Source organism: Miniopterus natalensis, chromosome 11 (genome assembly GCF_054644295.1).
Source record: "Miniopterus natalensis isolate mMinNat1 chromosome 11, mMinNat1.hap1, whole genome shotgun sequence".
NCBI classification, from domain to species: Eukaryota; Metazoa; Chordata; class Mammalia; order Chiroptera; family Miniopteridae; genus Miniopterus; species Miniopterus natalensis.
The window spans coordinates 59378450-59392174 of record NC_142091.1 but is presented as its reverse complement, the minus strand read 5'-3'; the positions used below and the strand labels follow the sequence as shown (position 1 = coordinate 59392174).

The window sequence follows — 13725 nt, the reverse complement described above, 5'->3', positions numbered from 1 at the left end:
CGCGCGCGGAGCGAGAGAACCCGCCTCTTTGGAGTCGGGGAAAGTTCCCTGCGCTTTCCTGAAGTTCCCGCCCTCGCGGAGCCCCCCGCCCCTCCCTCCACCCGCCCTCCTAGATTAACACCCCCACCTCCCTACCCCGTCGCGCAAAGCAGCAGAGGGGACGTTCACCGCTCACCTGGGTGCGCCCAGCGCCCCGAGGCGCCCACACTCGCGGAGGCCGAGACGGGGAGGTGTGTGGGGGGGAGGGCTGTGTCCGCGGGCCGGCTGGGAGAGCTCGGCGGTAGGAGAGGAGGGTGTCTCCGAGAGGGGCGCTCCCTCGGGCCCGCCCCGCCCTCAAGGCTGGGGCGCCGCGCAGGAGCCGCCGCTCGCCCTGGACGGGCTCGGACCGCGGAGTGAATGGAGCGGCGGATTCTTGGCTCCTCCCCCTCCCGCGCCGCCGGCCCCTCTTATTTGAGCTTTGGGAAGCCGGGGGCAGCCAGGCAGCTTGGATAAGGAGTTCAAGGCAGCGCCCACACCCGGGGGTCCTCCGAAACCCGCCCGCCCGCCCGCGCCCCCCTTCCCGCCCGCCCTCGCACCCGCCCGCCCGGAGCCGGGGCTGCAGCCCACACGCCAGGGCCCCGCCGCCTCCTCGCCGCGACCCTGGACTTCCTCCTGCCACCGGAGCCGGCTTCCACGTGTGTCCCGGAGCCGGCGCCTTCGCACGCGCTCCGCTCCGGGCCGGGGTGTCTGCAGCAGCCTGAGCAGTCGGGGATCCGGGGCCCGGGGGGCCTCTGGGCCAAGTTAGGCGTGGCCGAGCCCGGCTCCGAACGGCTGCAGGACCGCAGGAGCCGCGGGGCGCCCGGGGCAGAGCTGCAGCAGATGGGCTCCGACCTGCGGGACCTGAACGCCCTGCTGCCCGCGGTGCCCTCGCTGGGCGGCGGCGGCGGCTGCGCCCTGCCCGTGAGCGGCGCCGCGCAGTGGGCGCCGGTGCTGGACTTCGCGCCGCCGGGCGCCTCGGCGTACAGCTCGCTGGGCGGCCCTGCCCCGCCGCCCGCGCCGCCCCCGCCGCCGCCGCCTCACTCCTTCATCAAGCAGGAGCCCAGCTGGGGCGGCGCGGAGCCGCACGAGGAGCAGTGCCTGAGCGCCTTCACCGTGCACTTCTCCGGCCAGTTCACCGGCACGGCTGGAGCCTGTCGCTACGGACCCTTCGGCCCTCCTCCGCCCAGCCAGGCGTCCTCCGGCCAGGCCAGGATGTTCCCCAACGCTCCCTACCTGCCCAGCTGCCTCGAGAGCCAGCCCGCTATTCGCAACCAGGGTAAGCAGGCCGGGGCGCGCCCCCTACGCCGGGGCGGGGGCGCGGGCGCGGGGCGGCCGTCGCGCGCGGGGTGCTGCTCCGTCCAAACCTTCCCTGACCACAGCTCTGAGCAGCTGCCTCCCCAAGGACTGTGAGGGCAGCGGAAGCAGCAGCCGGGGAAGCGGAGGCCCAGGAGAGGGAGGACGCGCCGGCTTGGGCTCCTGGCGGACGTCCTCGGGAACCGGGCTGTTCGCATGACCCGGGAGGCCGTATGGGGCCCCTCGGATCCCTGGAGATTCCGGGGCCGCGAGCCCCCTTGGCAGCGGGAAGGGGGTGCAGTGTCTGGCTGTGCCACGGAAGAGGTTTTGTTGCTCAAGGCACCACCAGACTGTCACCTGGCCTTTTCACGCATTTGGGCTGGATCCAGAATGGGACCAGCACAGGATGAGCGGCCCGTGCTTGTCTCCGCCTCACCAAGATGCCCAGGAGCTGCTCTAGGCCTCAGCACGGTGTTGGCACATTGGGCGCACCGTGGGTATCACGGAGCACGGGCTTGAAGATGAGGAGAGGGAAGAGCTAGCGACTAATCAGTGGCTTCCCTGGGACAAAGTCCGTGTCCGCGCGTGGCGCCCGCGCCTGCCAGTGTGGAAGCGGATCTCCTCCGTCCCAGCTCAGGTGGCGGCCACGGCTCCAGGGCTGGAAGAGGCCCCGCTGGTCCGATTCCAAGCGGTGCGGGACCCGGGCCTACTGAGGCCCGAGCTTCAGGCGCCGCCTCGTCACCGAGCGCGGGGCTCAGCTGGGGAGGTTTTTGCAGGACTTGAGGGTTGGAACGATTTCCAGTCACTGTGCATCGAGGGGCACAGACGGTAGTTTTCTCGTCCCGCACAAGTCTTTCTCCTGGACCAGCACGGAACCAATCGGGCCGGGCCCCTGTAGTTTGGTTTCTAAATTTATTTTAAACTTGGCCCCCCGCCCCCCACTGTTGAGAACCAAAACCGATTCGGGCTGATTCCATATTTTACAAAATACTTTCAGAACGCAACGCCGAATGCTTTTACTGCAGCAAAATTTCTCGCGGGCCTAGAGACTGGGATGTTTTTGGACGGAGTGGGGTGGTAGAAGCAGAGTGTGTACTGTTTGCAGGAGGTGCTGGGGCTCCCAACGCGCGGAAGAAGGGCTCCGTTCTTCTCCCCGTAGCGCTCACTTTCTATACCGTATCTCCAGGTGGTCTGTCCCCACGTAGCCCAGCCAGGAGCACCTGGCCCACAAGAAGCCCTGGCAAAAGCGAAACCGCCCTTCTCTCTTCCAGGGAATCTGGGGTCCGTGTTTCTTGGGGGTCCCTCCACTCTAGATATTTCGGAAATGAAATGAGTGTTTCAGGCTCAGGGGGTGTTGGAACAGCTCAGTGTCCTTCTTAGAGGCTCCTATCCTCTGACAGTGCCACCTCTAATTAGCAGGCTTGTGTTACCTTTGGGAAATCTCCAGGTCTCAGTTTCCCAATCTGTAAGAGAGGAGTTGAGATGGACAACTTAGGTATTGGGTCTGGCCTGATATCTATGCAGAAGCCCCACTTTCCCTGGGCTTCGGGCTCTCAATACAGAAGGTAGAGCAGCCCATCTAAACTTGACTGGTCCCTTCTGGCCAAGACTGGCAGGCAGGTGTGTGATGTGAGTTTCTGTGTAAATGTGTGCTGTGTGGAGAGGCCTGAGAAGCCATTGATTTAAGTCTTTCAAGGGCAAAATACTATTGCGCCATTATTTGAATCCATCTAGGTACTGTGAGGATTTTTGGAATCTGGGCTCTGCCACTTGTTGGGTCCCTGTGTCCAGCGTTCTGCAGGGCAGGTCTGTTGCCGGAGATGTCATCAACTCAGCATGGGTGGGGAGGCCAACTTTGGGCACTACTATCCAGTGGGCACTATTCTAGTAGGTAGGCCGGCTGCCAAAGGAGTTCCCCCTTCCCACCCTGAGGAAAAGCCCAGTGGAGAGTTGACCTCAGACCCAGGCCACAGCCTGTAACTCTGGTTCTGTCCTTGGGCTTAGGTGTTTTCTCTTGCAGTGAAAATGTAAATGGGCCACTGGCTCAGCTCTTGGGACTCATTTGGCAGCTGGGAGCTGGGGTGGGATATCAGAAGCTGTTTCTGCTTCAGCCCTGATGTTGGCCCTGGATGGGCCCTGAGGCCTGGAGATTCCAGATTTATTTTCTTGACTTCTGGGGTTTCTGTGGCTCTCCCAGAAACGTAAGGCTTGGTGGGAGGCTTGGGCTGAGGGAAGCAAGGGCATGGGTTCCTTCCACAAAGCGTAGGAATGGCTATCAGCAAGCCCAGGACAAACTCCAGCGGAGAGGAGTAAAGATCTGGATCCCTGTCCCCCAACAGGGCAGCCTAACCATGGTCCACAAGAGAGGACAATTAATTGCTGGCACCCTCTCAACTGCTCCCCACCTCAGGCATCAAACCTTGTTTTTTTCCTCCTATTTCTTTCTTTCTTCCTTTAAAAATATGTTTTTATTGATTTCAGAAAGAGGAAGGGAGAGGGAGAGAGAGAAACATCAATGTTGAGAGAGTCATTGATTGGCTGTCTCCTGCAGGCCCCGAAACCCCGGCATGTGCCCTGACTGTAATCGAACCCCTGACCTCCTGGTTCCTGGGCCAACACTCAGCCACTGAGCAACACTGGCCGGGCTTTTCTTCTATTTCTTAAATATGTTTTTCCTATTTCTTAAAAACATTTATAGCTGACATCTTAACCTTACTTCTAAACAATTCAGCAAACATTGAGCACCTACTCAGTGCCAGGCACTGGAAATTGTGTATTAAAACCATGTGCCTCAACCTTTCCCAGAAGCTGAAAGCCTGACATTGGAGGAGCCCCTTATTTTTGAGTAAGGAAATTTGGATTCTAAGTGATTAGATGTGCAAGAGGTCTCTCAGTTTGTGGCAGAGCTGGGACTCAAACCCAGACCATTCTAGGCTATTTTCTACCTCTTTTTTTCAGGGATCTTGATCCACATGAGTTTCTTCTGTCCTGCTGGATAGGCATGGAATCCACTGTAGTCAGTTTGTGTGAGGGTTGGGGGGTTGCCAGGGCAGAAGTGGGGTGAGGATTTGGGTAGCCCCAGATTAAGGGCAGGGGTTTGGGGGAGAGGAAAAAAAGCCTGCTTATCAGTCAGCCTATTCCCCAAGCCCCACTGGAGCACTGAACTATAGCGTAGGAGGCGGCCTTGGCATCACCAGCCACCCAGGGGTCACTGGGGAGACCAGCTTGCCCAAGGGCCAAGGGCTCCCTCTTTGGGTCGTATTGGAAAGGGTATTTCGTTGTGGGAGAGATTTTCCCGTTTCCTGCAGCAGCTGCGGAGCCCTCAGTAGCAGCCTCCGGCCCACCTTCCTGACTGCGAGCTGACCACCAAAGCCCTCAACTTTGGGGGGAGGGGGCGCTCCCGGGCCAGGTGGTTTCCCGCCCTCGGCGGCTGTGGGAGGCGCAGAGGCGTCCAGCCTCTCCGCGCGGTCAAGGTTGCGCTCTTCCGGGCCGAGGCTAACCGTGGGAAAGGCGCTACCTTGGAATCTGGAATCCTTTCCCCTAAGGCCTGTCTGAGCTGTACAAGGAGCCTTTGAACACGCTGCCCCTTTCCGCCCGCAGCTGTCCCTCCCGCGGCCCCCGCCCCCGCGCTCTGCGCCCCGGCCCGCGCGGGGCTGCGGGACAGCGCGCTCTAATCAGCCCCGGTGCGATAAGCTCCTATTGTAACTGAAAGAGCCCGCCCTCCCCTCGGCCCGAGCTTTCACCACTGCCTCTCCCCGGGGATCTAAAGGAAGGGGCTGGAGGCCGCCCCTGTCCACCAGGGTGTGCGCGTCCTGCCTGGGAGGGGCTCTGCGGAGTCTCGCGGGGCGTGGAGGCGACGCTGCCGCCCGCGGCCCTCGGCCCTCGCCGCTCGACGGTCGCGGAGCCCGACTCCGAGGACAGCACGGTGCCCGGGGCCGCTGCTTACTCTTTGGCTCAGGAATGGAGAAGGGTTCGTCCAGAGGCAATTGCTTTGCCAATTCTGTTTCTCCTTTACTTTAAAAAAAAAAAAAATTTCCTTCCAAAATTCGGCGTTCCCTCTGCAAAAGTGGGTGCTCGGAGCCAAATTTCGTTTGTAAGCTGATCTGCAGGCCTCTAGCAGGGCCTGGCCTCCGCTCGCAGAAGGAAGGGCCCTGGGAGCCCGGGCGTGCTCGCCGCGCCTGACAGCCGGCGGGCGGGGGTTATCTTTGCCCACTTAGCAGGCGAGAAATGGAGGCCTCTGGGGTCATGTAAATTATAGAATCTGGTGGCTTCTTAAATTGTAGACCCGTGGAGCCAATTGGTCCGGGAGATCTGGCCTGCCCTGTGCAATCCGGTGATTAAGACCTGCCCCAGCCCGCCCTTCCACCGCGTTCCCCGGAGTGGGCCAGTGGAGCTCGTTTGGGGGACTGTGTTTCAAAGATGGGGGTAATGGTCTCCTTTCGCTGTCCAACTTGTCTTCTGGGACACTTGTTGCAGAGAGATCATGCCCGGGACAAGAGTGGGGTAATGGGGACCGTTCGACTCACCTCACTCCCAAGCTTTGAGTGGGGTTTGGAGACCCAGCACTTGTCTGGGGTTGGGGGGGGGGGGCGGCTGGGACCAGTGGTGGATCTACAGGGAACCGATGTGAGTGTCTGGGCCAATCTCATTGGTCACTTGGTCTGGACCTCAGGCCAGAGACTCCCAGCCGACACAGGAGGCGACCCTACCATTGGGTTCAGAGCCCCAGGACTGGTTCTTTTTTTAAGCTATAGGATACTTTTTCCCCAGAGAGGCAACAGTTTTTCCAGAAGTTGGTGGGGGCATATGTTTAAGGCAATTTAATAACAATAATCATAGCAGGAGGCTACATTTTTCAACTGAGACACCACATTATTTTAATTCTCACCTCGGGAGAGTTGGGCAAGAACACGGGGCGGTATTACCTTCCATTTCTTGGCAGAGAAACTGAGGCAGAGGACCCGTGCACTGCCTTGAAGTTGAGGTACAGTGCCGGGTCCCTCTTAAAAGAAACAGGCTTCCTGGCCCGGGGCACGAGGGGCTGGTCCCCGCGGTGGTGGTCAGAGTCGGACCCACCGAGCACAAGGGGGTCCCTGCAGAGGGGAAGCAGGACCGCGGGGTCAAGGCCCGCGGGCCCAGCTGGAAGGACCCTACTTTTCCCCCTCACTAGTCTTCCCCGAGGGCCTGAGGTGTCACGGGGTCGGGTCGCTCAGCCTCAGACAGATAACATTACTCGGTAATTACTCCCCGCATTTAAAGCCCGTGCCGTTTAACTGGCTCCGAGTAATTAATGAAAGTTGGTGCGCGGGCCCCTGATTTACGGCTCCGAGTCCGCGCGGGGTCAGCGGAGCAGATTCATTTCGCTCGCCCGCGCACCCCTGCGCGAGGGCCGCGGCGTCTGGTTTTGGGGGGGAGCAAGTTTCTCCACCGAGTGGCTGGCGGTTTTCATACTTCTTTGCGGGGTGGTTCGGCCCAGAAGCGGCAGACACGGTGGAAAGGCAAGGGCGTAAATAAATTGGGAAGCTGCGGGGCGATTCGAATTTTACTTGGGACAAGGCGCAGAGGGGGCCCCCAGATCCCACCTCGGGGCTTGGGCCTCTCTTCCCGCTGGAAGTCCCGGGCGGGTCCGCGCAACCCTCCGGCTGGGGATCCCGATGTCGCGCCCGCGCTCCTCCGCGGGGGCCCGGTTCAGAGCCGCCCCCGCGTCCCCAGGTTGACGCTGTGCTTCTCTCCGCCGCGCCCGCAGGGTACAGCACGGTCACCTTCGACGGAACGCCCAACTACGGCCACACGCCCTCGCACCACGCGGCGCAGTTCCCCAACCACTCCTTCAAGCACGAGGACCCCATGGGCCAGCAGGGCGCGCTGGGTAAGCAGGCGGGAGCGACGCGGGGTCCTTTCCGCCTAATTCCACGCGCCCCCTCCCCGTCCCCTCCCTCCCAATGAATTTCCATCCCACAGCACATTGGGGAGGGAGGAGAGGACTTCCAAAAGGGATTTTTAGAAATCATTAGCCCAGTCTCACTCAAAGTAAAAGAAATAGATCGATTCTGACCCCGCAAGTATGTTGGGTTCACTCCACTCGGCTAAGTCCAAGGATGGCCCGAGGGCCTTTGAGGTGTACGAGGCAGTGACTTCGAAGAGAGTGTAAAGTGGGGAGCTTAGCTCCTTCCGTCCGGACGCCCCCTCTCTGCACGCCCCCAGCTTAGCCTGGAAGCCCCGCTCACGACGCTCACTTCCCCTGCCCGCCCGCGGTCCCGCACCCCCGGATCCCTCGGGGCGCGCTCACTCCGCTCTCCCCCGCTCTCCGCAGGCGAGCAGCAGTACTCGGTGCCGCCCCCCGTCTATGGCTGCCACACCCCCACCGACAGCTGCACCGGCAGCCAGGCCCTGCTGCTGAGGACGCCCTACAGCAGGTAGGAAGGCGCGTGGCACCGCGCCTGGGTCCCCGGAGCCGGAGGGCGCGGGAACGGCCGAGGCGGGGCCGCGGGGCCTCTGGGCGTGCAGGGTGCGGGCGAGAACGACTCCTTTAATCCCTCCCACCCACTTAAGAGCGAGTTAAAGCAGATCTCCAGGCTCCGATCAGAGGAGTAGTTCTCCTCGTTTCCGAATTCTATTCTGAATATAAACGAGAGCGGTTCCAGCGTGGAACTGGAAAAGAGAGAGAGGCGCTTTGGAAAGTTATTTTTTTAAGGGCTCTTCGCCGGGAGAGCTTTAGCATCCTCAGGACCAAAGATTACACACGAAGTCCACGCCACGCGGCTCTCCTCAAGCCTCTGTTCGGCCCGCCTGCTCTGGGGCTGTTCGAGGGCGCGTACCCCAGGCAACAGCCCCCCCCACAGGCCTGCAAGGCGGCTGCGCTTCGTGGGTGTTGGCGGCGTCGGGCCACGCGCTGGGGCGGGGCCCGGGACTGTGGGGGACCGTGGCCGGGTCGCGGCGGCGTCGCGCGCCCGCCCGCCCGCCTTCCTGCTCTCGGGCGGCGGGAGGCAGCCTCTCTCCCTTCGAAGCGTTTTCCGGTCCCTCGCGCCTTCCTTCGGCTCTCGCTCCACCCTCCACCTACTCTCCCCCAAATTTATTCTTCAACTTTGGGTGAACTTGGCCGGCATCCCGCGTCTCCGATAGGGTTGCCTAGTAACTGGCGCTCACACCGGCGCGCACCAGGCGGGGAGGTGCGGCAGGGGGAGGGCGGCGGCTGCCCCGGGATTGGGCGCGCGCGACCTCACACGGCACCCCACCCCCGCCCCCCGCGCCCGCGCGCCTGACACCGACCGCCCCCGGCTCATCTCCGCCCGCCCCCCACCTCCGCTGCAGGACCCGCGGCTGACGTCAAGGGAAGGAGGTAGTGAGGTAATGAAGGAAGGAAAGCGGCCGCCCCGGGGGACTGGGTGGGGGGCGGCGGGCCGCCGGGGGCCCCCAGCCCCACAGGCGGAGGAGGGGACGGAGCCTTGGCTCCCGAGCGGCCGTGGCTCCTCCCGAAGCCCAGGCGCGCTTCTCAGCCGGGGCCTGGTGCCGGCCTCGGTGCGCTGCCCGGGGACGAGCCCTCCCGCGTCCGCGCGCAGGCTTGGGGAACCTTCTAAGCGGAAAATGCGGCGTATCTAATCAGATCTTGGATTTCAGATCACTTTTAAAATTTTTACTTCTCTCTTTTTTGAGAGAGGGAGCAAAGAAATGCACGCGGGTTGCACAGATAAAGGTGGAAAGGTCACAACTCCTCGCCCCGCTTTTCTCCTGAACTCAGCCCAGCTGCGCGCTTCAGCACCGCAGGCCCCAAGCGCCGTCTCCGCGCCTCCCCGCCGTGGGTCAGGTCGCCGGCGTGGATGCAGAACCCTCAGCCGTTCTCTGTTGGACCCTCTTCTCTTAGCAAAACCGGGCGGGGGGGGTGCCATTCCCCCCCTTCACGGGGAGCTGCTCCTGCCCATGGCCAGAGCGCCTATTGCTATTAGTCTAGTACGCATCTGGGGTGCAGTTGGAATGGTTCCCTATGGGATGGCCTTGGCCTGCGCCTCTCTCCTTGCCCCCTGCTTAGTGCCTCACCCCAGGTGGAGAGGAAGACCCTGATTCCTGAGTGGGTGCTGTTTAGATGGGCCAGGATTCCACCAGGAGTTGGGGGCTGAGAGGCCAGTGGAGTCTAGTTCAGTAGTGACACCCAGCTTACACACATTTCTTTCTTCCATTTTAAATTTTTATTTATTGATTTGAGAGAGAGAGAGAGACATCAGTTTTTTGTTCCACTGATTTATGCTTTTACTGGTTGATTCTTGCATGTGCCCTGACCAGGGATTGAACGTACCACCTCACCACCTCGGCTCATCAGGATGACTCTCCAACCATCCCTGGAGCTCCCCGGCCAGGGCCTTACAGACATTTCCTACTCTCCTTTCTCTTAAGTACAAACCCACCTTATGGGACACTAGGGTCCATCAGAGGGACTGAACCACCCACAAAGAAAAGGAGTCAGATATAAAGTGATCACAACCACTGGTTTAATAACAATTCTCCAAACCGAGTCCCTGGGATGGGTTTTGACTTAGGGCTAAATTTGTGGTTATTACGGAAGTCGCTTGAATTGCATTTTATACATAAAATTTTCACATTTTAAAAATCCAGTTTCTAATTGGCCACTGTATGAAGCAGTTTTGTCAGGTTTATCTTTGGGAAGTATCCACTTATCTCTTTTTTTCTCTCTCTACATAGTTACAACATTTTGCTTCTCATTTTTATATGAATGTCATAAAAATACCATTTTCTCCTGTTACAGAAAATGTCCTAAGCAGTAACATCTCCTAAAAAAGAATTTGTGACCCCAGAAGGAAAAGGGCTTGTTCCCTTGAAGTTTTTACTGAGTCTCTGAAGCTCCACCCACCCCAAAGTCACATTTCGAATCACTTTTCAAAGATCAGGTACTTGGAGCCGAAGGACAGGTGATCATGTGCACTGTTTAAACAGCTGTATAAACAGGTGTTCCACATGTTCTCAGTAACTCATTTCCATCCACCTCTTAAAACAGTCGTTGATCAAGGGACTCTCCAGGTACTGAAGTAATAAGTCAGAAATTTAGTTGATAATTAGGCATCAGGAAAAGAAGCCTTCAAGGTTTAGTATTGCTTGATATATAGTGCGTGCTTAATAAATGTTAGTTATTGGTGTTGTTTTTATTAGAAGGTTTATTGGTACTACAACCAAGGCTGTATCTTCTCCCTAAGAGTTGGGTTTCTTTTGGCCGTTCTTCTTGAAAGAGGTGAAGTCTTTCTCCTTGGGCCGTCACTGTGTTTGCTTAGTGGGCCCTTTTCACAGAAACACTCTGATGGGTGCTTCATGTGAAGCGTTCCCTGCCTTTTCCCCAATTCTCTGGGATGGATCGCTTGGGAAGAGCGCTCTATAGGCATCTGACATGTCATTTAAACAAATTGCTTTTTTAAAAGATTGGAGTAACAATGGTGTCTCAAGACTAATTATGGAGAAATTTCTATCAGCGTTTTTATAAACTTAAACGGACAAAATAAATTGGATTAGTTTTGCTTAATTAAAAAAAAAAAAAATCAGGTACTTCCCCTGAAGTAATGACGAATGGACAGGTGTAAGGATATTTTAAAACTGGGTCTGTGTGTGGACGTTTCTGTAGTTATGTAATTTTCTTCTTTCCTACTCCTAAAGCAAGTTTGAAAGGGTATTTAAATGCTTTTGGGAACAACAGTGTTTGAAAAAGCATAGAAAATAGGATTAAACTTCAATCACTTAATAACTTAACTTTTGGATTTTTAATATTCAGTGGTGCTTTTCTGTCAAAAATTGGGACCTCCTGGGAAAGGCTGGCTTGGGTTTTGTTTGCCTCATTGCACTTGACCCTTCAGGCAGCCTGCCCAGCTCCTTCCCCACCCTCTTCCCAAAGCTCTGCCTCCCCAATCTTGGGTTGTCTCCCTTCCCAGCATGAAGTAAAGGTAATGATACATAAAAGGACATTAAATAAGCAGCACACAATATGAATTTGCTTTGAGGAAATTCTCAGAATTATCTACTTGTTTAGGAGAAAACTTTACAACAAAAGAAACATTGTAAGTTCTCTCCTCTGTCCCAGGTAACAGATCTGAGGAGTTAGAACTCTACACATCTGTGTGTAGGTGTAAGCAGTAGTGAGTAGAAAATGCCCCCAACCAACTTAGGGGACGTGATAGAAGATGGTTTCTCTATCTTCCCTGTCCCCCACCATTGAAGATGGGTAAAGTTTTTTCAAAGGTCACTAAGGCTTATGAAACTAGAGGCCAGTGATTACAGCTGGGGGAAAGCATGAGTCCCTGTAACACAGTAACTAGGATTTATTATTTCATGCTGACTACGTACTGCTGGGCATTGTGCTAAGTGCTTCACTCATTCACTCAATTCTTCTGATTACTCTGAGGTAGGTTCTCTACAGTCCACTCTACTGAGAAGGAAATGGGTTTAGAGACTCGAAGTAACTTGCCCAGGGTCACGCAGTGAGTGAGAATCAGAACCAGGATTTGATTCTCAGTATCTCTGACTTCAAAGCCCACCTGTGCTCTGAATCACCGAGGGATACCAGGCCATTCTACCTGGAATATTCCCCTTGGACAGTCCATGCTTCTGCTAATAAGTAGTCATAGCAAATGCTTACATAGATTTACTTCTCCCAGACACCATTCTAAGCACTTTACAATGACTGACTTACCTAATCACATGACAGCTCTTTGAGGGTATCATTCCTTTGAGGTTATCACGCCCACTTCATAGAGGAGGAAACTGAGGCCCTGGGAGGCGAATCTGCCCAGTGTGACACAGTAAGGGACAGAGCTGGTGTTCAGATTCAGGTAGCGAGGTTTCGGAATCCATGCTCCTACCCACCGCACCCTCCCTGCTGCCTCCCCTGATACGGGAACGCCACCCTGTCTCCAAAGGTAGCATCTGCCCTGGGTCTCGCTAGAGAAAGGTCTCTGTTTCCCACGGTTGTGCAAGAAACCCGTTATCCATTAGTTTTACCCATACCTTTCAACAGCAAGCGCTTAGTGGATTGGGCGCAGTATTTTCCCCTGGTGAGTACTGTGGGAGCCAACTTGAACTCTCTCCTCAAGTCCTAACTAACAAAACAGTCATGTCTTTCAAACTGCAGACTCCTCTAACTTTGCCTTTACCACTGGACTTGAACTATTGGCGAAGTTCAGTTCCAGGCACCTAAAGAAACCCCGGGCAGAGAACTTTGTCCCCTCCCATCGGCTCAGGAGGAATGTCTGCCACCCAGCTTTCTACTTGCTCAGAGGCAAGGTCCCCGGGAGTGCTGGACCCCACGCTCTCCTGAGGGGAGAGAGTAGTAAAGTACACCCTTGTTAACTATGCTATAATGTTCCCCGTGATTTCGACCTAGAATAGGCAGCTAGCTGGACTTTCCTCGCTCACGTCCCTGAGTCCTGTTCTGCAAGGCCCCTCTGCCTCCTCTGGTTGCTGACCCCCTTGCGGCCCCCAGCCCCTGACTGTGCCCACTGCCCAGCTTGATTCTCAACTTTGAAAAGTTCTGGGTACTGTGTTTGAAAAAATATTCCCATGCACATGATTTTTAAAAGACATTCTAGTTGTTTCTCTTTCATTTTACTTTTATGTGGTTTGCATAGCCTTCTTTGGCAACTGTGCTACTAATATAGATGAGAAGGTTTCCTTTTGCCCCTTAGCAATTCAGAAAGCAGTCATTGCTGGTTTGACCATTTTTAGTTGAACGTTGATGATTCACAAGTGGTGAAGTGGACGGTGGAGCCTTTACCAGTAGATAGTCTTTCACGGGAGAGAAACTTTCTTAGCCGCCATAGAGTTTTCTGAATCCAGGCCCGTGGGAAGTTCACAGTCCACCATTGAGGTTAGTTTTTGACTTAGATATAAATCAGAGGACAGATTGTGCCCAAAGAAATAATCACTTGTGTATCCAAGTACACGCTACACAGTGTCCAGATTTCACCGAACACAACACTGGTATATGTTTCCCGCACAGGTAGGGGTGAAGGCGGAGAGCCTGGTTTCCAGGGTGGTCGGTTGGCAGTGTTACCAAAGCCAAAGGCTTGCATGGGACTTGTCTCCAGGGAGGGGGGAAAAATCTAGTTTCAAATATTCCTTTAACTTTTGTGCTGACCAAGTGTTTATTAATAGAAATTGAATCCCCAGTGGGTTTTTCTTTGGTTAGCTGGTGAGCTTGAGAGAAATGACAATACCAAGAGATTGACTATAAAATAATTATTCACCGTGGCCTGCTGGGCAGAAATTTCTCAACAGGCAGCCTCCAAGGCGCCTCAGAGGGGAGAACGCAGGAAGGGGGCAGCGGGGAAGCCCGGCTGCAGCCACCGTGGTCCATGAGCCGTGGTTGCCAGGTGCAGGTGAACCCACAGAGGCCGCTTGGTTAGTGTGGGCAGAGCTATCACA

The 13725-nt window shown here is 56.4% G+C and overlaps 1 protein-coding gene across 11 annotated transcripts in view; it reads left to right on the top strand.

Annotated features, from left to right (window-relative positions):
• The first annotated feature begins 503 nt into the window (after positions 1–503).
• Positions 504–13725, top strand: part of WT1 (WT1 transcription factor) — a 46815-nt gene continuing 33593 nt past the window's right edge. For 6 of the 11 annotated variants that reach the window (XM_087822353.1, XM_087822354.1, XM_087822350.1 and 3 more), the window contains exons 1-3: positions 646–1294; positions 7058–7180; positions 7625–7727. In XM_087822353.1, the coding sequence (XP_087678479.1) occupies positions 859–1294; positions 7058–7180; positions 7625–7727 (662 nt within the window). In that variant the 5' untranslated portion in view covers positions 646–858. Of the gene's footprint in view, positions 1295–5271; positions 5282–7057; positions 7181–7624; positions 7728–13725 lie in introns of those variants that run through there. The other 5 variants (XM_016206140.2, XM_016206139.2, XM_087822356.1 and 2 more) reach the window with 3 other exon arrangements.